Source organism: Erigeron canadensis, chromosome 3, assembly GCF_010389155.1.
Source record: "Erigeron canadensis isolate Cc75 chromosome 3, C_canadensis_v1, whole genome shotgun sequence".
Classification (NCBI taxonomy): Eukaryota; Viridiplantae; Streptophyta; class Magnoliopsida; order Asterales; family Asteraceae; genus Erigeron; species Erigeron canadensis.
Genome location: NC_057763.1, coordinates 35,062,216 through 35,088,063, shown reverse-complemented (window position 1 = coordinate 35,088,063; position 25,848 = coordinate 35,062,216). Strand labels below are relative to the sequence as shown.

The 25,848-nt window shown below is 33.5% G+C and overlaps 4 protein-coding genes across 4 annotated transcripts; 2 read left to right on the top strand and 2 right to left on the bottom strand.

Moving 5' to 3' along the window:
- Positions 1 to 789: 789 nt before the first annotated feature.
- LOC122593228 (late embryogenesis abundant protein 46-like) lies at positions 790 to 2,142 on the bottom strand. The gene has a single exon (XM_043765610.1). The coding sequence runs from the start codon at positions 1,360 to 1,362 to the stop codon at positions 1,000 to 1,002; it is 363 nt and encodes a 120-aa protein (XP_043621545.1). The 5' UTR covers positions 1,363 to 2,142; the 3' UTR covers positions 790 to 999.
- Positions 2,143 to 2,835: 693 nt separating this feature from the next.
- On the bottom strand, positions 2,836 to 7,600 carry LOC122593227 (probable plastid-lipid-associated protein 13, chloroplastic). The gene is made up of 7 exons (XM_043765609.1): positions 7,249 to 7,600; positions 5,279 to 5,400; positions 4,868 to 4,951; positions 4,669 to 4,765; positions 4,166 to 4,382; positions 3,200 to 3,252; positions 2,836 to 3,102 (listed from the first exon to the last, which is right to left on the bottom strand). The coding sequence occupies exons 1-7, from the start codon at positions 7,510 to 7,512 to the stop codon at positions 3,010 to 3,012; spliced, it is 930 nt and encodes a 309-aa protein (XP_043621544.1). The 5' UTR covers positions 7,513 to 7,600; the 3' UTR covers positions 2,836 to 3,009.
- A 3,476-nt stretch (positions 7,601 to 11,076) lies between these two features.
- On the top strand, positions 11,077 to 13,959 carry LOC122592011 (probable protein phosphatase 2C 43). The gene is made up of 5 exons (XM_043764229.1): positions 11,077 to 11,469; positions 11,830 to 11,917; positions 12,728 to 13,095; positions 13,358 to 13,576; positions 13,711 to 13,959. The coding sequence occupies exons 1-5, from the start codon at positions 11,077 to 11,079 to the stop codon at positions 13,957 to 13,959; spliced, it is 1,317 nt and encodes a 438-aa protein (XP_043620164.1).
- A 2,673-nt stretch (positions 13,960 to 16,632) lies between these two features.
- On the top strand, positions 16,633 to 21,460 carry LOC122594591 (metal tolerance protein C2). Its single transcript, XM_043767027.1, has 10 exons — positions 16,633 to 17,218; positions 17,403 to 17,511; positions 17,694 to 17,733; positions 18,330 to 18,406; positions 18,879 to 18,967; positions 19,168 to 19,237; positions 20,548 to 20,586; positions 20,665 to 20,815; positions 20,895 to 20,984; positions 21,090 to 21,460. Exons 1-10 carry the CDS (start codon positions 16,774 to 16,776, stop codon positions 21,189 to 21,191), a joined length of 1,212 nt encoding a protein of 403 aa, XP_043622962.1. The 5' UTR covers positions 16,633 to 16,773; the 3' UTR covers positions 21,192 to 21,460.
- Positions 21,461 to 25,848: the final 4,388 nt, after the last annotated feature.

The window sequence follows — 25,848 nt, the reverse complement described above, 5'->3', positions numbered from 1 at the left end:
TATTATGACTTAATGTATTGAAACAATATAATCAAATATTTTAAATTTTATTATGACTTAATGTATTCGAATTTTGTTTTTTGTTTCATTTTTAACTCTGTTTTTATTTGTTTACGTTATATTTTAAATTTTATTATGACTTAATGTATTGAAACAATATAATCAAATATTTTAAATTTTATTATGACTTAATGTATTGAAACAATATAATCAAATATGGTAATATAAAGCTGTCAGATATCTAATTTTTAAACCATAAATATTATAAGGACCCAAACATTTATTCATTAAACAATAAAAAATAAAATATTAGTACGTGAAGAGTTTCACACACTTAAATGCCAAACCCATACATTTATTTATTAAATAATAAAAAATAAAATATTGATATGTGAAAAATTTCACTACCAGACACACTTAAATGCCGGATAACCTCATAGTCATATTTCCTTTTCCATGTAAAAATCCATACTTGAATACCTGGCGGCAAGATAAACAAAGTGCGTTTCATCAAGCTTTACTAATAGCAGGACGGTATATGAGTTTGGGATACTTGCGAGTTACGACGTAGATATGGCCTATGTTTAACTCTTTAATATTTAGAAAATATTCTTTGTAAAAATGTTTATTATTTTCCGTTTTATTATTGATATTTTATTAACATTTCACTGAAATTCATATGATCAATAATTATCTTTTGATATTAAATCATTCATTTCAATTTTATGACCCATATTTTTTTTATATTTTTTTTTATATATATTACGAGTATATATAAACATACGACGGGACCACTAATTGTATTGTACAAGTTACAACAAGCCTTTAACTATACATGCTAATCCCTCAAAGCAGTACACAATCACGACAGATCGAGCTAAATATTTCCCCCGAGAGGATGCATGTTGAATAAAACTTTTGTTATTGTAAAATTCATATATATAAATTTATATTGGGCCCCTGATTCTACCAGACTCCACCCACCAAAAACAGGGCTAGCTAACTCGAGACCGTGTTGGTGGATTGCACAGTAGCCGGTCCAGACTGATGGTTGGCAACAGCCGGCTTATTTGATGCGCTATGAAACGGGTTCTTTTCGGTTACACGACCAGATGCAGTAAAAGTCGGACTACCTGGACCACCATCAGCAGCGGCTGCAGCTGCATTTTGGTTATACGCTTCTTGTTTTCGAAGCTCGGCTAGCCTTATTCGGTCTTCTTTTCGTAACGTGGCCATGTCCTTTTCTACGGGATCACTTGTACTCATCTTTTCCACCTTTTCTTCCAACACTGCTTTTGTCTTCTCCATTCCAGATAACGCCGATGCAGCTATATTTGCTGCTGTTTCTTTCACCGCTTGCATTTTTGTCTACTTTGTTTTTTCTTTTGATTTAATTTGTTTATGTTTAGGTGTTGTGTTTTTGGTAAGTGAGAGAGATGGTTATACGCATATATGAGAAGGATTGGGTGGTGAAGAGGAAATGATCATTATGTGTTTGACACGTGTGGGGTTGGAGTGACACGTGTATGAGTGACTGGTACGTGTAGTGCTGTTGGGTGATTGGACGGTTTTTTCTATTTAAAGAAATGCGATAATGGTAATGTACTAATGGGAAAATAAATACTCCGTAATATGTTATTCAAGTTCATAAAATATGTATATCTATAAAAAAGCATGAAAATTTACATCATGAGCTGAAATTATGTGTGTAGAGTGAATTCGTTTCAATAGAACTGAAGAATGAGACAAACTTAGAAATGGTAAATGATAAAAAGGACAAGGTCTTCTAATTTTACGTTGTCGTTATCTGCCTAGGGTGGGTAAGTTTGACTCATATGTATACAACTTTATTAGGATATATCTCGTAGTTGTTTTCGAACCATTTCAATGGTTGTAAAGATTTATGAATGATGGATGCAAATACTAGAGATGCCCAGTGATGTTACAGAAGACAGAACTAGACTATGACGATGTTCATTATAGAAAACTTAAGACTCGATTGAGACCCTTTGATCCTGATCAATCGGGACAACAATCAAGAAAGCCTGAAAGCAATTCACCTGTTTGTACCTTGTTGAAATATGGAAGTGCATCCAAAACTTGTTTCTTTGAATGACAAAATTCTATAAGATAATTCTACAGGAACAACAATTATACAGTAAACAATTACATAACTTAAATTGGTTTGCAAAGCAGAAAACTCATATTCATATCCATCTTTCATATTTTATGATATTTAAAAGTTAACCTACTAATACAACCTAACTTTTATCATCCTATTTAATGTGTTCTTAGTTGACTTCATATAATATGGACTACCAATCTTGTCCTCCAACCGACCGGTCTCATAACCAACATGATTGGAAGGTAAATCATGTAACACTATGATTAACAGGCATGGGTTGGAATTTGAATCTCCGACCTCCTCTTTTATGATGCATGTTCCCCACTACTAAGGTATGTGATTGAACAAAAAAAAAGCAAACCAATCTCAAAACAGACGGTAGTTGATCTGAAAAATCTACAATCACTGGATACAAGCTTCTTGACCTTGTCTATATACTAACATATTATCCTCGACTTTTTGACAAATTAGTGAATACCTTTGTAAGCATGCATTACTTTAATTGGTCAGATTATAAGCATTCTTTAACGTCTATATTTTACCAGAAACATATATAACTAACATTACAGCTAATGTACCATAAGACTACAAATTGGAAAACTTAATAGATGAAATCATCGGATAATTATTTATAGATTATGCATCAGGTTAACCAACTTTAAAGAGATGAGGTATGAAATTCAAAGGCCACTTCTACTACTTTCACGAACTTTTGAACTCCACTTAAGATCTACATTTGCTAAGAATGTAAAGTTTATGAATCTCATGTATAGCCCGATACTTGGTTCATAAGACCATATGGATAATTAAGATGATATTATCGTGCTCAGGTATTTTTGGTTCAACAAATAAATGAAATACCTTACATATTTATTTCAACTTGGTCAGCTTTCGTACTCTTCAATGGTATCAATGGGAGATTGAGCCACGTCCAATCTTGTAAGCACCTCTGGGACTCCAGTTGTGTCTCTGATTATCTGAATGGTATCCAAGAGAAACGTTAATAACTATCAGAACTTTATTGTGTGTGTGTGCACACTGCACAGGCGCGTGTGGGTGTGTAAAATGACTTACTAGAATCTCTTCATCAAGATAAGAAATCATAAACAGCCTCTGAAATGCCCCATCTGAAGCAATAAAACAGCAGAATCAGAAAGAAAAAAAAAAAAAAAAAAAAAAAAAAAAAGAAAGAAAGAAAAAAAATTGACAGGACACTACATTTATCCTAATCTCCTTTTGGATCAGACACTTTACAAACCAATCTAAACTGATATGTACAGTTGAAAATTGAAGTATTCGTAGATAGTGATTTTCTTGCATTTCGCTCGAACCAGTGACCTTCTGGTTGCAAAAAAAGCAACAAATAATAATAGTCCAGGACTCATCCAAAAAAAAAACAGGAATGAAAAAAAGATGTACGAAGTATACACGTGTATGTATGGATCAGCCAGCCATTTGTCACCAAGAAAACAGCCCACTTTGCAACTTTTCTTTACTCCATAAAAAATCTAAATTTCTAAGACGATTACTCGTATTAAAAAAGAAAAAATAAATATGAGCTTACACTTCCTAAGGATCTATTTAGTTAGTTTTCATGGGTAACCTGAAAAAAATAGGTGTCCAAATAAGAATTTTCCATCTTTTCATGGAAAACAGAGAACCCTTTTCTAATAATTACACTTTTGCAAACTACTCTGTTATTTTTATAGTTTTCAACTGCTTCTTATTTTGCAACGGAAAAACCTATAAACTTGAAAATGAGTACATTCAAACGTGTTTTCAAAATTTGGAGTGGTTTTTTCTTGAAAGCCATAAAAGAAAGGTAAAGATTTTTTTCTGCAACAAAACATACCCTAAATTATCATTCCTTTACCAAAGAAATCCTTTTACAACAACTTATTTAATCTTATACTATAGAAATATTACACATACCAATCTAGCATTGATGTGCAATGGCTCTTGTACATTATGATGGAAATATAGTGCCATTTAATCATCTCATAAACGGATAGCAAATACGATCAAGAATAGAAAACTCACTTAACGGAACTGTCAAACCACTAGACACGGCATCTTTAATTGGTGAAGGAAGTTGTTGCAAGGTGTTAACTGCTTGACCCAAAACGCCTTTTAGCTGTTGCGGGATCGTCTCATCATCAACTTTTGGAGTTTCAAACACTCCTTCCGTATATTCTTCCTTCATTCTAAGTGGGCCTTCCACAGTTAGCTTTGTGCTTAAAGTGAAACTGTTTTCTATCTGCAGATCAACAATCTGCTTTTTATTTCTCTGACACCCCAAATAATCAATTAACCATGAAACAAATGAATTTGCTTTCTATCTGAAACATCTCTTTCTTTTTACACTTAGGCCCTGTTCAAATTTCAGTAGTCCTAAGACTTTCCAAGGAATCATATTCTACCCCTATTGTTTACATTCTGCAGATGAGTTTTAACTTGAAGTATGTAAGTAGAGAATATAACTAGCAGAAAGGGTCGTCTAATGAACTTCCACTTTTTAGCAACCCATCTTAAAATATTATTACCGCATTTAGAAACTTCATATTTGCAGTGATCTTTGCATTGCCATCCTTAATCACCAAATCCATCTTACACAAATTCACTAATGTTGCAGGAAACCTCCTGCAAATTTGTAAAAGATCTCAAAGAAAGATGGAAAATGGTATCCGATTAAAGTTCCCTATTTTATCTTTTGAGATTCATTGGCATATAGAAATCACATACTCGGATAATAATCTAGCAGCAAATAATCCAGGGCTTCCATATCCAATCCACTCAAAGTTCCATCGACCTTCCAGAAATGGAGAACTGGAAAGGGTAAAATATTAACGAATAACCTCCACATAGAGAAACAATTTTCACCCGTTTAGTAATAGATGAATCAATGTTGGTTGTTTTTCTATCAAAAGGGCCAACTCATAAGAACTAGTTAAAGAGAGAATGGATCAAGAGGGTTTAATGCATACCCCTATAAATCGCATAATAATGTAACAATATAGTTTTAGTAATCATATTTAGCAGATTTGTTATTTACATCAAGTTTGAGTGCACAAGGAGAAAAAGTTTCCGGGCCAACCCAACTGTAGCTTGTCATCTTATCTCCAAAGTAATGCTGTTACTAGACTAATAACTTACGTTGTAGGCCGGGGTGTGGGATTAAGCCTCTCGAGGCCAACTATTCTCTCATTTACGTCGATCTTTTGCATATCTGATGTCCTTCCAGCAATTAGTGCCTCAAAGCCTCCAGCATCTTTGAACTAAAAAGAAATAAATTAAATATATGTAAAAAGCGCTGACTCAAAGGTTTATGTATGAGATTGTTTTTCAAAAAAAGGTATATACTTTGACGATATACACGATGACAATCTTAAATAACTAAAATGCAACTTGAAAAAACTAAGGCACTCATGATTTTTTTTTATGTTAACATTCTTCATAATGTGAACAATACTGTGTTTATTCTAATATACTAAAAGTGAACTTGTGGCAAAAGGTTGATAACGTGTAGCCCAAACTGGACTACAATCATTTGCCTATCTGTAATGTGGGGACAGCTTAACTCACTCAGCGATTGTGGCTATGGGGGTGTCTGGGCTCTTGCCCGGACCTTGTGCTATTTGTCATAAAGATGCCCCCATCCATTACCAACTGAGCTACACGCCATTGGCAAGTAAAAAGAATTAGAAAGCATTAGGTACAGAATCTTGACCAGATAAATCAAATTGTCAACTGCTGTTAGCCAAAACAAGTTTGTGAATAATACATTCTGTTTACAATATAGTTTTAACTAATTTCAGTTTTCTGGAAAATGTAAATGGTTTGTCCAACATTGTTTTTTGTCCAATTTTACTTTCTGTAAAACCAGCAATCAAGCATTGTCAAACAAGACCTAAGATTTTAAATACACACACACACACACATGTCACCCATTTCCATTTTATTAAAAAGTTGTACTGGGATCGGAAAAAATTGAGTAGACTTAATTAATACGTATGAACAATGAGGCTTATCTTTTATAGCTAATAAATATTTCCAATGAAATGAAAGCCGTGTTGACATATTCATGCATAGAGCTTAAAAATAACAACGCCATATGCTAAATGATGAATAATCAGCTAAAACTGATACTACTACGGTACTACCTTGTTAAAAAGTTATATAAATCAATTAAAGAGTTACGACCTAGAAACTATTTGCCTAACACACACATAACTAGAAAGGCATGTACTCAAGAATCAGGAATTAGGAATCAGGAGACAGAAAAAAAAAAGAAAAAGAAAACTCAACTAGATAAGCTTTTAACATATTGAGCATAGTATTTAGTAATAATAGTACCTCATTAAAAAATACATTACATTTGACATCTAAACGCCAAAACTTAAAACTTCGATACAAAGGTAGTTTTTTTAGTATGGCGGAGTTTGAAAAACTGGGATACTTGTTGTTTCAAGAACAATCAAGTCGCATATAAAAATGTACCAAGTTTGATCAAATCAATTGTGACCCTTTGGAGTAATGTCTTTAGCAGTTTGAACTAAGCTTCTCACTTCTCACTCAAGCAATATACTATTACTATCACTAGTTGAAATATGTCATAACTATATTTTGTAGTTCTAATGGGGTAAACCGCTTATCTAGTATCTACTGGAAAAAAAAAAGAGCAAGTACTCCGCATTTTTAAGTGCATTTTCCTTAAAAAAAATGAGAAATAAGCAGTTTTTCTAATAGTGTTTACTAATGCTTATGATGTCCTCACTATAAATCTTAGGTTCAAACCTCTCTGGGCTCGGAAAGATTCACGGGGAACTAAAATATACTCTTAAATATATACTTCAGCATTATTCTTACAGGAATTTCGATGTCATAACCCGACTACAATTGGCATAACTAAGTAGTTAGTTTTGTTATACAACAATAATAACAATGTTTAATAAGGCCATATATATATCTAGTTAACAAATGCTAAATAAATCACAATATAATCAAAAATATCCAAATTAGCTTATTCTACATACTAGTATATAACAACAAAATAAGACAATAACAATAAAAATAAAGTAAAATTCTTGTAATTAAAAGGGAATAAAGAATATCGAAAAACCGACAGCAAGAAGTAAGGATTCTTTAGCAGAAAGTCGTTCCATTTCCTTAGCATAAGTAGCAGATGCACCTTGTACTGTACTCTGTACCATTGCTCTGCATACTTCATATTTTGTACCACTTTTTTTCCTCAAATTTGTAGTATTTGAAAATTTTGTTATAAATTTAACAGGGAAAAGGGTAACAGAAGAATAAGAAAATGAAGAAGAAGATGATGATTTTAGGCCTGAAATTGAAGGAACCATGGATTGAAATGAACAAGTTGCCATTGGAAAAGTATAAAGTATAAAATTTGGGGAAATAATAGGGAAAATTGGGAAGTGCCCAGCCAACAAATAATGTCCTACCTTGCTTGGCTAACTTTTAGTTCAAAGAAGTACAGTACTATATTATATGAGTTTTCGATATAAAAGCCCAACTAACCAGAATGGCTCACACCGATTTTGATTTGGGTATGACTTGTTTCACCTTTTCGTTTGCTTCTTTTATGACCCATCTTATTCGGTGTAAAAAAGGTATGGGTTTTAATCAAATTGAAAGATTTAAACATGTTTGGTTTTAAAAAAAAAATAGCTATTAAATTAAGGATAGTAATATTTTTATTTTATTTTTGGTGATTGAATTCAGCGGCATGCCTCTTCATGGTCCGGTAGAGATTGACCACGTCACCAGCACAGTCAATCCGAGGGCATGACTGGCGGTGGAAGTCCAACTACCGTTCTGGAGGAAACTAACTAAATAGTAGAGAAAAACCTCTTGCTTCACCTCATTGGAAGACTTCCCAATATGTATTTCAAAGGTTTTGAACCTGTGACCAACATTTGGCTGAAAGACATAAAGAACATTAAATGTCCAGTTGGGCTAAATCCTATGGACAAGGATAGTAATATTAATACCATCATTTTTTATATATATGTCATAAGATAACAATTTATATTATTGTATATACTGTATGACTATTTATTGCACAATATTGATAAATATATATCAAAAAAAAAAAAATTACCACCCCTTTAATCGAGAGATCGGGTTTAAAAATTGATTTTCATTTGCATATTTTATAATTAACCGACATATGGATTGATTATATAAACGAATTGACTATATAAACATATCATGTTATTTTCTGTGCTATCAAACCCTTTAGCGAGGTTACAAACAAACTTCAAAAAGTTTAATTGCACTGCATTACACCGATAATATATTAGTTAAGTTTTAATGTTGTGAGGAAAAAAATAGCGATAAAACTCATGTTTATCTCTCATATGACTGAATTGTCAAATATATTCATTTTAGAAAAAAAGCAACTTATAACTAGAGTTTATCCATATATATAATTTTTTTCGAATATACGACATTTTGAAATTGAAATAAAAAAGTAAAATCAATTAATCAACTCTATCCAATTTCGTTTTCTAGAGTACGAGAAATATGAGATGTAAATATCTAAGTGTCGTACAAAACATTTAGCTAAAGTACAAAATAAACAAATGGCAATATAAAGAATGAATAAAAGGAAATGATTAATTTTCTTAAGTAAATAGCCTAAAAATCTTTCTAATCACTAGATGATGCCATTCAATATATCGGGGATACAAACACACCATATAATGTCATCTAAAACAATTGTTGATGACAACTTTCTATTGTAAGTTTATCACCAACCATAAATCGGCATATAAGTTTCAAACGAAAAAATGTAATCATGTTTGATTAGATTGATTTTTGCTAGCTTTTTTTTAGTAACATACTAAATAAGAATACTTGGGTTCACGTCACCCTGAACCAAATTTCAATCCATTGCAACATTGGGCTGTGATGATGCGCTCAAGATGGTAATCCCTTGTACAAAGAGTGTGTCCATGTCTATGTTGTCTCCATGAGCACGTGGTCAATCAAGATAACAACTATTGTGATGTCATCGTTCCCGAATAAAACATTTGAATCCGTTTAAATCTTTCTAACGTTACTTAACTAACGGAATATGTGCAGAGTTAACCGGAATTTACAAGTGTAAGTGATGGCGAGAACAAGGAGGTATGGACAACGCAGATGAGAAGTAGAATACACTTATTATGATAGTTTCTCAAGTATCAATTCTGTGTATAATTTTATATTGTATTTAACTAAATTCATTTCCAAATGTATGTACTTCGTAGAACAATGTCAATAGACAATTGAATTTTACTCCAAGTTATGGTAATGAACTAATAATACTTTGTTTGTTTCGTATGTTCCTTCTGTTATTATATTACAATTCATTATAAATATGAATGACAAATTAGTTTAGCTAAACCAAAAATTAGCATAACTTCTTAAAATTTATTGGCAGTTTTAGTGACACAATACATATGTCACAAAAGTGTGTTTTGTTAACATTGGCTTACAAAAAAATGCCACAATAGCCATATAAGGTTGCAGCGACACAAGCAAAAAGTGCCACAAAAAGGCTTTAGTGGCACCTTTTTTGTATGTCACTGCATCTTAAATCGACTTTTAGTGGCACTTCTTTTACATTTAGTGGCACTTTTTGTGTGCCACTAAATGAAAGTTTATTTGTAGTGCTTCTTTTGTTAACGATCGAGTCATTGCAAGTGTAACTAGTCTTCTTCAATATCATGAAGCTTTTCAACAAGACTAGCTTAACCTTTTTGGTGGTCTTAGAAAGGATCAATTGTCAAGGTTTTTTTCTTAAAAACCCTCCTCCTTTATCCGGGCTTGGGACCGGCAAAAATAAACTAAAAAGCTTATAAATGGCGGAGTTAAAAAACTTTTTTTTTGTGTGTAAAAAACATTTAAAATATTTATATATACAAAGTTTTTTTTTTCCAATTTTTTTAAGTGACTAACTCTCATCAAGAAATTTCCATAAGTATCCAAATACCAATATATGTATATGTGATCACAAGTTAAAAAAAATATATGTTCCTGTGGTTTTGATATGTCATTAGAGAGCCATAATTATCAGCATAAAACAATTGAATGAATATGATGATATAACATATATGTATAATATATGAGAAAAGAGGGCAAATGGAAATAAAACCTCATTAATCCATGATTTACGGCGAACCATGTCAACATCTCTTGCGCTGCCTAGTAACATATGTCTCATTGTAGCCCTGTATTTGCAACAGCCCGAACGCTGATAGTGCGGTCACGTTCTCAAGTCATCCTTCTACAGATACTTCCTGTAGGTCATCTTTTATATCATTGTCGAAGAAATCGACTATCACTGTGATATCGTAATGAATCTCACGTCTTGCGTTTGGCGAATACCTTGGTGGGTCATTATATATACTTCAGACCCATTCTAATTGCAGCTTCCCTCATTGCTTAACTAACCAAACCAGTGTTTTTGCAATATCGTATCATGTATTTCTTTTTTCCAATTTAGTCATTATAATATTTGTGGTTTTTAATACAATTCAGTTACTTTATATAAAAATTTTTTATGGACTTTATGAAGTTCTAAACCATTTTAAAATCAAGTGCAGACGTAAAAATAAAAATTTGAGGTAACAGACTTTAACTCGATATTTGAAAAACATAAAGAGAAAATCAAGACAAGGACCTTTTTTGTACAACTTCCATTTAGCAAACCAAAATTTGAAATATATATTATACTCATCCTGCTTCCCTCCCAACCCTTTTCCTAACTAACTTCTAAAAACGGTTACACATTTACTTACTTACACATCTATATCTATACATTCTGTTTCAATTCAGTTATATATATAGATATAAAAACATTTTTATTCTCATTCATCTCCAAATAACACAAAATCAATCAGAAAGGAAAAAAAAAAAAGAAGAGGAATATTGTAGGAAAAATGGAACTGGTTAGATTGGCAAAGAATACTCTAAAGAAGTCATCTGTGGCACACAAATGGCGTATGCGCAAGGATTATCGGGATGTGGGTGACAGACCAGGAGATGAGGGGATATGGAGTAAAGATCTTGAACCACATGCCTTTGGAGAATACTCGTTTGCGGCTATACGGGCCAATGAGCCTATGGAGGACCATAGCCAGGTTGATGTTGGTGTAAGGGCCACGTTCGTTGGTGTTTATGATGGGCATCATGGGGATGCAACAGCGGTTCACATTCGTGAATCTCTTCTCGGTCATCTTGTTCGTGAGTATTTGTTTTATGATCTTTATGTTATTGATTTGTTGGGTCAACTTGACTTGTCATTGACTGTATTATATGTGGTGGCAAAATGGGTGGGTCGGGTTGAATAATGGATTGGGAGTTTGAAATGGTTCGGATCAAAACGTGTGTCATGATAAAATGCAGGTCCATTGGGTTGGGTCAGGTGGGATTGATTTCTTTGTTAACTTTGTTAATTCTACTTGTTTGTTTCTGATATAATAAAACTATACAATTTCTAAGTCATGAAAAATGGTAGTCACAAAATGGCACTGAATCAAAGAACAAAGGCTGCTTCGAAAATACTGTTTGATTGGGCCTTGTTCGTGAGTATTTGTTTAATGATCTTTACGTAATTGATTTCTTGGCTTTCTTGTGTCAACTTGACTTGTCATTGACTGTATCAGTATATGTTTTATGTATATGTATATTAGTCAAAGGTGGCAAAATGGGTGGTCGGGTTGAATAATGGATCAAAACGGGTAATGGTAAAATACAGGTCCATTGGTTGGGTTGGGTCAGGTGGGATTGATTTCTTTGCTAACTTTGTTAATTCTGCTTGTTTCTTTCTGATAAAATAAAACTATACGATTTCTAAATCAAGAAAAACGGTGGGGTCACGAAATGGCAGTGAATCAAGAAGTAAGGCTGCTTCGAAAATGGATGTTTGATTGGGTCATATTGGCTTATTCTAAGATCAAAACAGTAGTCAAGAACTGACAACTATAGAATAGCCATAAGGTCAGTCCCCATATCCTAAAGCGGTAGTCAAGAAACTGATTACTATAGGAAGGTCATATTGCCACCGATCTCCATATACTATTACTAAAAGATTGGATGTCTTTATTTTATGATTTTATTGATATATTGTATGTTTACTCTTATATTATTGATTGTGTTAAGTGTGTTCTGTCTAACTTGCTTGAATTTTATACTTTAATTGACTATATAAATTTTGTGTTATATATGTATTTATCATTAGTTGTAGATGGTAGTGAAGTTATATCAGTTGTACTATTGTAGCCCCTGCAGATAGTCTCATGGTTTAGTTAGTTTTCTTATTGTGTCAATGCTACTTGTTCCTTCTTGATTTAATAGAATTATATGTATTCTAGATCAAGAAAAGTTGTGAATGAGAACTGTGACTTCACAAAATCGTGATTTTATAAGTAAGAAAGTCAGTCAGAAACTAATAATAATAGAATGCTTTCATCAGAGCCAGTTCCCATATCTTAGTTATTACTCCGTATATTTGTTATTTCTGTCATAAGATTTGTGTGCCAGATATGATTAACACTTAACAATTAAAGATCATTCATTGTTTTACGACAGGTCACATTCAACAACAGAGATCAGTATCCCAACTAATGCTTGAGGACGCTTTTGATGACACTGAAAAAGCATGGGTTGACTTTGTGGAGGCAGAACATGTGAGAACACCTGATGTGACTAAAATTGGTTCGTGTTGTCTGGTTGGGCTTTTATGGGATGGGATGTTGTATGTTGGTAATGTGGGTGATTCTAGAGCAGTTATAGGGCAGGCGGTAGGAAAGGGTAACAAAGTTGTTGCTCGCCAAGTAACCCAGGATCACAATGTCAACTTGGACGAGGCTAGAGAAGAAGTCAAGCATAGTAATAGACATGACCCGGGGATAGTCGTTAAAGTAAATGGCATATGGCGTGTTAAAGGTGTTATTCAGGTATCATTCTCTTACAGCAGGAACATAATTTTGTCATTACTTAGATTAAATTCTCAATAGCACACAGTCTTCTAATGAGATTGCTCTAATTCTAAAATAAGATAGTAACTTATTTTGTTGGCAATATCATTCCTATAAAGCATGAGGGTACTTAAAAGGTCATAACAGGCTATTAAAATATTGAACTCTACTTAGATTCATTTGTGCATACAATAAGCTATTTAAATGGAGTAACATATTAGTGGATAATTAATGTGATCAGGTTTCCAGAAGTATAGGTGACCTCTACTTGAAGATGCCAAAATTTGTTGATCTGGGCATAACAGGACCTCTGAGAGAACCCGCTTTGAGCAACGCACCTTTCCTAAAGACAAAGGACTTGCAATCTGATGACAAGTTTGTCGTGTTTGCCTCGGATGGACTATGGGAAAACATAAGTAATCAAGAGGCGGTTGAGATTGTTAACAAACATCCCAGAGCAGTAGGTTTTCTTTTCATCTTAATTTTAGTACTTCCAGACCTTAATTTATTAAAATGTCAAACTAAATATATATACAGCAATTATTGTCATGTTCACTCACTTGTTTATTTTATGGTTAATTGGAAAAATGTCAGGGGATTGCAAAAACACTTGTTAGATTAGCAATGAAGGAAGCAGCAATCAAAAAAGGTCTAAAGTACGATGACCTGCCAAGGTACCAACCAGGAGCAAGACGTGATATTCATGACGATATAACAGTAGTTGTCATTTTCTTTGACAATGAAACAAGAGCTAACCTGAATGAAGTTTCGGTAAAAGGGCTCGAGAACATGGCCACACCATCAGAGCTCAGGTGGTTGCAAGGGCAAATCATAACCGGTTGATCGCAATCCAAATCTCTGTGACTGCAGAAAACAAGAGCTTATAATAAGTTTTCTGCAACAAATAGCTAGACTGTTTCCTTCTATATGACAATTCTTGATGATTCTTTCGATAGTAGTACAGACAGAAAGTAATTGTGCATGCGACTTTACACTTGAGAAACTAGTATATGCATGTGGATCACTACTTGGTAACTCTTTGATGAGATGATATTACTGCCTGCAGCTAGCTTTGACTTGCTTTCATCAGTTTCTCTATCTTTGACTTATTTCTTATGTTTGTGATAGTTTGACTTATTGACATGATATGATATTGATCTCCTTATAATTAGTGCAATTAAGATTAGCATTCTTTCATGTTGATGATCGGTTTATAAAAAAATTTGATAAGTTTATCGATCATAATACTTTGTTTTATACAAAAACTAGCTTATTAAGATTCGTGTAAAACTTTAACTTGTCATAAAATAGCATGTGCGTATATATAATTGTTTGAAAAGTATATGTACGTATATGATAAAACTAAGTCTTTATTGTAGTATGTGTGCTCATATGGATCCAGCATAGTATAGTAGTAGATTAACAGCATGCGCGCATGCTGTTATATCATCAACATTATTATTAGTTTTACTAATAGTAGTTAATAAGAATACGACCTTAAATAATTAGGCCCGGTAAATAATTTTAAAAAAATAAATAAATAAACATACGTGCACACTGTACAAGAAAATCGTAAAAGAAACCTAACCTTAATCGTAAGCAAAAGATGACGGGTTTAGTTGAATGGCATATCGATATACTATTTTATAGGCAAAGTATTGCCATAAATAATATGCACCTCGAATCCACGTTGTTTATTCCTATCTGAGGCCCTTTTGAGTTTTAACTTTAAACCCAATTATCGATCGGCCCAGATATATCAAAAGATATATAAAGTGGTACTTATAATATACATTTAATTTAATAATAATAATATAAAATATTAAACTTGATCATCCAAAGATACGAAAAAAAAAGTAGAAATAAAAATAAGAATTTAACCAGTTGAACATATCGATTCAATGTACCTGACTGGTATTCTTTAAAAGGCAAATTCATAACAATAACCTAACTCACTATAAACTAAAAGTTGTTTATTGTTTAGGGGTGTTTAGGTTTGCGTTTAAAAAATAAATTTTGCGTTTTCAAAATAGATTATGCGTTTTTAAAACTGCTTTTTGAAAAAGCATGTATATACATGATTTTCTAAAATTGGATTTTCATAGCAAATAATCACTTTTTTACACAAACACTTTTTTAAATTATTTGCATTTTACAAACGTAATAATCAAATAATCACTTTATATCGTAAACCCAAACACCCTCTAATTTTAACAAAGAGCTTCAAACGATGTTTCACTCATAAGAAGCTTAATGATTTAAGCTCCTTGACCATTGAGCCTATATTGACCTTGGAACAAAAGATTGGCTACGCTTTCCATATAAGTTAGAGCACATATCCCATAAATGGTTAATTCAGACTAAGTTGGATTGCAAAATTCCGGAGCCACGAAGATCTTCAACGGGTTCGATTAGCATTATTACATGAATATCCTTCTTTCGATTTTTGGGAGCCACTCACGTACTGATGATAAATTAAAAGTATCCAAATTAGATAAACATACACCTACAACTATGTGATATCATGACGATACACTACACCTAAGGGTTGTTGCCATATAGTGTTGTCATCAAATGATTATCTGTTTCCACTTCTTCACACAAAAGACATGAATTACGTCGAGTATTTTATTTTATTTTTGTCAATTTTGTCTTAAGGCAAAACCAAGTCCTCATCCAAACATGTCCATCTTTTAGAGTGCGATACCTCTTTTCGCTGTAAACATATTCCTATTCGGTTTCACCTATTCAATTCACCTTAATTGTATTTTCTTTACTCTTTATAAAGCAAACTTCCTCTTCCCTTTTTTCTCAAATAATAATAACCAATATATTTAAAATACCTCTCCTATTTATTTGTTAATTTAAATATATCTACCTAATGTACCTATAATACTTTACATGAAATTATTTACAATATACATTTCTCAACTCTTAAAATAACTACAATTACATGTTGAACTACCATCCTCCCATTTAAAAGGTCTTATATTCAAACCTTGAGTGGACATAAAAAGTTCATTTATGAGGTCTTGGCTTGGGTATATCAAAGTTTAAGTCTGAATAGCAGGGTTTAGCCTTATTAATCGTCGTGCCTTCAGGCGGATTAGTAGGGGGTTTTCACCTATTGAGTATTTAAAATAGATATTTCTACTTCGAAAGAGCTCTCTAGCGCGAATCCGATTAAAACAACGCATGGTAGACCTCTCGTTGTCGCCACCCCCGCGACTGCGGTCACCCGTTACCTCCACCACCTCCGCCACCAACCATCACCTCCATCGTCACTCGTCTCTACGTCACATTGCGTGAATACCTTTCTCATTTAAAATAAATGAAACTTTTGTCTTTAGAAATAAAAGTTAAAGGTTCGATTACAAGCCAATATCTTATTCTACAAAGGTGGAAACTAAAACTATTTTTAACTTTTGGTTAGGCATCCTTTTTTATACTCCATCAAAATGGTATTGAGGTGGAGCATTGAGTTTGGTATTAGTGTTACGAGTACTTTACTTTTTCTAAATCTTGACTTTTATGGGTCAAAGTCAATCATCATCCAGGCGATGACTCTTCCTTCTCCTTTCCATATACCGATCGATCAATCCATCGATCTAGGTTTTTATCCTCATAAAAATAAAATATAAAATAATTAATAAATTAATGAAGCAATCAACAGTTCCAGATTACGAATCCGAAACCCCTCGTTCATGGAACAACGAATTCGATCGCCGATTCGCATTTTCCCGCCAAACCTCATTCCAAAAACCTCAATCTCCTCGCACACCATCTAAAGTTCTTTCCAACAATTATTTCTCAAAGCCTCCGCCTCCTCCGCCGCCGCCTTTGTTGACTCGCACTTCATCTAAAATTGACGTTTTTCAACAACCTGAATATGACACTATATGGACTCATGATGATTATAATAATCAAAGACTTGATATTTATAATAAAAATAATCGAATTTGGGTTTTTGGTTTTGTATTTTATTTATTTAATGTTGTTAGATCCGGAAATAGAGCTATGAAGAGACTGCTGATGTTGATTTTGCTCAATGTTGCGTGCTCGACTGCCGAATTGCTTATCGGCTTGTTTTCGGGCCAAGCAGGTATCCAAAAAAATGTATTTTTTTTACAGTATTTGTTAATATATGGTAATTAAAGTTTTGTAGCATGTTATTTTACTCAGTGATGCATTTTTTTTCTTGATGACATAGCTCGCAATGTAGAAGCACAATATTGTCTGAATGTTATGTCAGTGTCTTAGTATAGCTGTTTTGATGTTTGTTTAAGGTTTGGTGTCTGATGCATTTCATTTGACATTTGGGTGTGGCCTTTTGACGTTTTCTTTATTTGCGATGGTTGTTTCGCGGAGAAAGCCTGATCGAGTCTACACTTACGGGTGAGTTTCAGATTCTTTTTAGTGACATGTTAATATCATTTGGCTTATCTTGTCAAAATTTGTATGTGTAGATATAGTTCTGTTTCTAACTGTTGTTGTCACGTGTCAAGTTTGATACTTTTGTCACGTTTTGGGTTCTATTAACATAAGTTCTGCTTAATGCATTGCTATTTGGATATCAGGTACAAAAGGATAGAAGTTTTAGCTGCTTTCACCAACTCTGTAAGTATGCACAACTTCCGCATTTTTGCAACTGTTTTTTGTTTGTAGGGATGTTAAACAACCCATCAAAAACGATCGGACCACCCAAACCGAGGCAAGTTGAGGGGTTTGGATGTTTGGGTCGGCCTGAAAAGTCTTATATTTTCTGAAATATATTATAATATATATTTTTCTATATTATTATTATTATTAATCATTATCATTTTTTTGCTTTTAACGTTTTCGTGTTTAGTTTGACTCTTCAACTTACCATGTCAAATATAATCATTAATCATGATATCTATTTTAATATTTGTTGAATAATAACAATATGTTAATAAAGTAGACTTCGAAACCATCAAACCAATCCAAACGAAACTTGTTTTGGACGGTTTGGTTGGTCTGGCTTGTCCAAGCAAAAAAGATGGTTTTGGGTTTTTGACTCAAAACCGTGGTAGCAGGTATGAACAGGGGATCTAAACATGTTTATACTAGCTTGGTTTAAAGTATCCTTTCTTTGTACTCCGTGTTTGTTTGTGTTTGTAAAGTTGTATTTCAACATTTGCTTTTGTAGGACTAATATGGTGATGTTTGATTTGTGCTTCATGTTTAGGCAGCTGTTTCTTTTGTTCATGTCATTTTCTTTGGCTGTTGAAGCACTTCACGCATTCGTACAAGATGAATCTGAGCACAAGTAGGTTATTTGTTTTTGTTTACTTTACAAACTATATCTCCTAGTCAATGACATATGGCATTTATGAACTTCGTTATCTTATTCTGTATGATTTAGTGAAATATGAACTTTTGTACCAAATGTGTTTGAGTTTGAGCTATTATCTAGTAGTTAACATGTTAATTGCATCTGAGCTTCTTATTTGTCGTCATGCTATGTTTTACTGAAGAAAGATATTATGTAACTATCTGTTAAGAAATCATTATGACCCGTCAATGAATTACCATTTGTTTAGAGCTCCTGTTATGTAGGCTATTCTGCTAGTGCATGAAATCAATGGTTGTTCATGTTACTAAAATCATTACTCTATTGGATTTGTTGAATTAGCCTACTTGAGTATGCCTTGAAAATGATGTATGTCTACATTATCTGGTGTTCAGTTGGATTTTAATATGACAGCGTGTTAATTGTTGTTTTTCATCATCAATTTCAGGCATTACTTGGTTGTTTCTGCAGTAACGAACTTGTGTGTAAATCTCATTGGCATTTGGTTTTTTAGGAACTATGCTCGTGTTAGTCTTGGTAAGTGTCACTTTTAACATTAAATTGTTAGTTATGACAAGTGTTCTAAGGTTCTATTTTTATTTCATATTAATTTTAATGTTTTTTCTAAGCTTTTGATCACGTAGATTTTATTATAGAGGTTGGAACGACGATGAAATTTGTTTTACTGTTGAAAGTATTATAATGCTTTGGATTTTATGTTATCTTTCTGCTTTCAGTTTATAGAAATGCCGAAGATATGAACTATCACTCGATTTGCTTACATGTTGTTGCTGATTCTATTCGAAGGTACCTATTTTTCTCTTAGATGCATACAGATATACACGTAGATCTATCATGCATAAATATTGTTCAATAACCATCACCAAGGTGGTCTATGGTCAGGCGACCTGATGTCCTCGCAAGAGGTCTCAGGTTCGAGCCACCCTAGGTAATTTCTTGGGGTATCCAGGGGAAGGGTTTGTAAAAGGCCATGGTGATGCCCAGCCCATGTAATTGAGTTGAAAGATTTGCCATTCGTGGGTAACCTGAACAAGGACAACTAACACTGTTTATATTGCTTAGTTAATGTGATGTTCTTATGTGTACGCACATTGTTTTCTTTTCCAAGGATATGAAAGGCATTGTTTAGTATAATTCCTCAAGGATAAAAACCTCTTGTCCTCTTCATAGGAGTGGTTTGAAGTATAGTTGATATATTAAGCTACACAACTAGTAAAGTTAGAGCTATATGCATATCAGTATATCACGGAGGAAATATATGAAACTTTATTTAATAACAAAGACGCTGCAACATCTTCAAAGGATGATTGGAGGTTTTGGTAAAAAATTTATAGCACAGATTTCTTTAGTTGTGAATCTATTATAGTGGATATTGTAACCGTCAATCCATGTATGTACATGTCATTTTAACAATTTTAATAACATTATGGATCATGATACTACTATGACATGTATATCAGTGAAATATTTCACGTCTCCTAGTACTGAAAACATTGTGGATGTCCACTATCTTACTTTTATATTGGAGAAAAGGTAGGGGTCATAACTCTTTCTCAATAACATGAGATAGGTGTTAAACACAACTCCAAGCATTTTTCAGCCCATAGAACTTGTTGATAGCATTTATCATGACCCTCTGGATTTTCCTTATTTTGTTATCATCAAAGGTAATGTAGATATTTGACTAGTAGCTAGAATCCAGATACTTCAATTAGACTATTTGGTCAATATTTTCATGAACTCTGGGAGCCAGGGTGTATAGTTTATCCCACACGTCGCTTAGACTATATGCCAAGTCAAATATTGCACCTTTTTTGGGACATGGGATTGGATTTAAGGCATGTTACGATCCCATACAAAGGGTGGGGTATTGTTACGATCCCACATCGGCCAAGTTTGAGATTGGTTGGTGGTTTGCAAGTCTAGGTGTCCCCTCCTTTGAGCTAACTTTTGGGAGTGAGTTCTACACCTAGCTTATGGCTTGATGCCTTGATGGGAGCCTGTTATGGGTTGGGTTTGTATCACACCTCTTCAGTAATATATTTCTTGGCTGTTTATAGATCCCATTTTTGAAGCTGGTACTGTGTCTTTTTCAGTGCAGGCTTGATTCTTGCTTCCTGGCTATTAAGTCTCGGGTATGGTTTATAATTAACAAACAAAATGTTAACATATGTATGTATAGGTGTTCACTTATTACCTTTTCTGTTTTTAAGGGTTGACAATGCTGAAGTTTTGTGTTTGGGACTAGTTTCATTCATGGTATTTATGCTTGCCATGCCACTTTTTAAGACAAGCAGTGGTATCCTTCTTCAGGAAGCGCCACCTGGTATTCATTCCTCAGCATTGACCAAATGCTGGAGACAGGTATTAGTTTATAGTTTTAACGCAACTGTACCCATTTCTTTTGCCTTTAGTATTGTTTCTAACTTGTAATTAATGTTAGGTGGCTTCTCTTGAAGATGTAATTGAAGTATCTGAAGCCCGGTTCTGGGAATTTGTACCAGGTCATGTGGTGGGATCAGTCGCACTACAGGTAAGTTTCTAAGCGAATATTGTTCGACTATTAACACATAACAGCATGTGTCATGCATATTGCTCAATCTATATATTCAAATTATTATTATCAATCATTTAATAGGTGAAGAAGGGGGCGGATGATCAATCTGTTCTTGGGTTTGTACGTGATTTATACCATGAGTTAGGAGTACAAGATTTTACAGCAAACTTGGACTTGACATGAACTGAAGATTGATTTTGTCGACCAATAGGAAACTCTTACAGCTGATGACATTCATAGAAAACTTGAACACCAGAGTAAAAGGAACTTTAGCATGTGTGTTTATAAAATCATACCAATAGTATGATACTATTTTCAATCTCATTTCCTATTGTAGGCTCTTAATTAATCTGCTTGTGGAACGATTCATAGATTTTAGGATTTTGTGCTTTAAAGCATGTATTAAAGTCAAAGGTCATACGACATATATCTATTGTTTTACCTCTGTCTAATGAACTGTATGCTGGCCATATATAAGTATCTCGTTAAGGAAGAACATAGATTTGTACTGCCCTTCTAGTTGGACGTCGTTATGGTTTGATATATTGAGTATACGTTCATTAGGGATGTCGAATATTTTCACTCTAAGTGTTATTTCTTATCGAAAATGATCATCAATAAAATTAACTATTTGCAAGTATTGAAATCCTATAATCTTCCATCCATAATAGAAGTTTGGTCATTCTTGATCTAGTTTGCATGATCAATAATATTTATATTCTGGGACTATATAGATACTCAGTGCTAACAAGTCACAAGCTTGCAACTATAGGTGTACATGTTCAGTTTTTTGGCCAAACCGGTGTTTGGGGGTAAATAACCCATACTATTCCAAACCAGTTTGACATCAAAATGTGTTTCCAAACCGGTTTGACATCAAGGTGTGTTTCCAAACCATTGATCGACATCGGACTTGTCCTCATTTTCAAGTTTTGTTTACCATATAAATTAAATACAGTGTTCAACGAGATCAGCATTCCTTAAAAAGTTTTGAAGTTAATCCAAATTTATAGGTAAAGTTGGATCTACTTTATCCATTGGATTAAATCCAATGGTCAAGATCAAATTTTGATGTTTAAATGAAGTTGGATCAACTTTAAAGGATCAATATCGATAATTTACATAGTATAACCATTTTATGTGTATAAATAGATTTGTGAGGATATTAAAAACCTTTATTATCAAAACTATATTATATCCTTCAAGGAACTATAATTCATTATATATTCTGTACAGAAATAGAAGATAACACTTGCAAACACTATAAACTAGCTAGCCGTCCAAGCACAAATGCACAAAACATATATACTTTGACATCAAGAAAGAAGGCGGACTTTCCATTAAAAACCAAAACTCATTGGATTGTGCCCAATGGCCGCCTAACAATATACAAACATCGATCTTCCCATCATTTTCGAACCCAAAAAACAATTCTCCAAATGCCCCAATTCAATGATATATCCTATGACACCAAATTTGGACCTTTTAGTTCCAATAGTACATAGTCCCCAAAAGTCGATTAAAACTCACGTCAAATTTGTCAAAAAAAAATTAAAGAAAAAGAACATCAGAGATGGAGTACTCTAAGAACGACGAGCTCCGTTACCACCATTTTAGCCATGAACATTCGCTAGACTACACCAAGCTACATCCTCAAGGGTACGCCACTTGTTCGGGCTGTGGACAAACCATATCGCCAGAAAAATTCTATTACAAATGCAAACTATGCGGTTTTTACCTTCATCAAGTTTGTTTCAATATGCCCGAAAATGTCACTCACCCGTCTGATCCAAATCACAATCTAACCCTTGAAACGTTCCCTATTCCTTCTAAAATCCCGATTCAATGCAAATCTTGTGAAAGTCCTATTAAGGGGTTTTACTATCGTTGTTCTAAATGTATCGATTATTACCATACTTTATGTTTAGCTGCCCCTTTGTCTTTGAAAACACCTTTACATAGACACTCTCTAAATATTGAATTCGTACCCGTTTATGATTTCCAATGTGATTTGTGCGATAAGCCGAGTTATAGTGGTTGGGTGTATCATTGTAATCTATGTGAATTTGATGCACATCTATCGTGTGTTCTTATTAATAAAGGGCCATCGCCTATTCATGAACCACCATTGCCACATGAAATGGTGTATAATGATCACGAAAAAAAGGCTAACCAACGACAAGACGAGTTACTAGAATTGTTAACTAGGAGTTCAAATCTACCACAAGATCAATCGATGCAAAGTTTTCAGCTAAGTGAAGCGTGTTTCTCGATAGACTTTCAGAAGTCGTTAATTGGAAGTAATATTGGTGATCAGATGTTCATGCGTACACCTGATCATCAAAGGGTCATTATTCTACGTGAGGCGGGGATCCCAGAAGATACAAAAATGATTATTGCAACAACGACTATGGATGATGCTGAAGAACCTAGGAGGTCGGAAATGAGTAGAGGTTCGAATTATAGCCATAAATCAACGTCGATGTCCTCACGTGGGATCGGACCTCATATTTGGACGGAATTAGAGGAAGCTACCGAGAAAAGGAACTCGAAGCCAGTAGATACAAGGGTTGAACCGGGCACGGTAAGTTATCATGCAGGTTAGACTATATATATTTGTTAAACATATAAGTTTCCATAAGTATACGTCTTGACGTCTTGTTAATGTTAAAGAACTCATGAGGTTGTTTAATTATTTAATGTGACGATACTTGCTATATTAATTAGAAGTGTTGTCCATATTGTTTTTTCAGGGGAGTTCGGGTTCGAGTTTGCCAAAGTTCATGTGTTGCGGCTTTAACTTTGGAGGAAGGATTTTCTCGTGAGGAGTACTAGTTTTATTTTGATGCTATGTATGTATGATATCGGTGATAATGTATCTAAACATTTATTTAAATAACTCTTTTTTTTTTAGTTTCTCTTTTAATTAACTTTAACTAGACTTATGCCCGGATAATACTGAGACGGTGGGGGTAGTGATGGCTGCGGCGGGTGGCGGAGGTGGTGACGGTGGTGGGGCGGTAGGGGGACGACGATAGTAGTGAGTGTAAAAGTAATTAATGTTAAAGGTGGTAATATAGTTATTTTAGGGGGTTGGGAAATCTATATTGTAATTATTTTATTAAGGGTATTATTTATATATTAGATAAAGATGTTTAAATTAGTGAATAAAAGAAAAAGATATTTTTGGTTTTTAAAAGTTGAAAGTTAAAAAGAAAAAAAGTGGTAATTTGTTTTATTAAATAGTATAAATAATGGAGTGTTGATAACTTTGATACGGACTTTTTTAGTTATATAGCATTTGTTTATTATTCATGTATTTTACATTTGATGGTGTAAAACATAAAAGTTCAATATATGCTAAAATAAGATAAGATGTAATGTCTTCGAGCTTTAGCTCAATGGTTATAAAAACATTTCTTATATATGAAATCTTGAGTTCAAGCCTTGGGGATATAGGAATTAAGTCATTTTATGAGGGCTTGACTTGGGTATACTCAGGTTCAAGTCTGATGGACAGGGTTTATCTCTATTAATCGTCAGGTATATGAAATAGGCATTTCTACTTTGAGGGAGCTCTCGAGCGAGGACCCGGTTGAGACAACGTATGCTAGACCTCTCGCTGTCGAATCGCGACACGAAGTTTCCAGCGAAATTCACCTTTAAAAAAAATGGTGTAAAATCTCTTCTACATAATAATCTTTCTATCTATACTATATTATAGGGTTTCAACTTTCAATTCAACATTTACTTTCTCAAAATGCCTCTTCTATCAAATTATATATTACCAAATACTATTTCTCTCTATTCAAATATCAACCAATCATATTTTTTCTCTCTCATCCATAAATCATTTAATCCTCCAATTCGTTCAAAATCTTTTATCTCACAAACCGTACATCGATAAATTATAAAAATTATATGGGTGTTTTTAAAATTTCATGCTCTTTCATTAGAGATGTTATTCGATATACTTTCGACGAATTTTTAAATTCGAGGGCAGAGCCCGCACGGCTAAGACATTTGGCTATCACACTCTATGACCTATCACCCCATCATCTAAGCGCCGCAACGCACGGGTACTTTCTCTCGTTTCTATTAATATACGTAGGTTATAGGTATATGCTGAACTTAATTTTTAAACCGAGGAAAGGCCCTCAATTTTTGTTCGGCCAAGTAATATTTCTATAAATCTAAGTAGGTTTATGTTGGAATTTCGGGCTTAATCTTAAACGGAGAAAAGGCCCTCAACTTTTGTTGGGCCAAGTATCTATGTTGCTTGCTTAATGCCATGGTGTGATAAGGTAATAATTAATTGAACTTAAGAGGGGATTCAAGTTTTACTTTCCACAATTATGGGTAGATAGATTGACAGATCATATATTCATATAATTTAAAAATAAGAATAAAACACTTTATCATTCTAAAAAATATTTTAAGTTACTTGATCTTTCTATGTGTAATAATCTTATTGTTAAAAAGATATAACATATTATTTTGAACAAGGGAAAAGGACATCGAAGCATTGTACTCTTATAGATGATACATACTTTGAGCATATAGCATGGATTTATTGTACATGTATTTTACATTTGAAAGTGCAAAACATTAATTCTTAACATATGATTGATTAAATAAGATGGTTCAGATATCTTCACCACAAAATAACATTTCTACAAATTTAAGCAGTACATTTTGTGTTCGACTTAACCTCAAGCATTTAAAGACCCTCGATTTTTATAGTTCCAATTTTCAAGTTCCTGGCTGTTAAAAAAGTTGTAAGACCAGGTTCGTTTAAGTAGAACAAAAACTTCGTTCCGTCCATCAATCAATCCATACT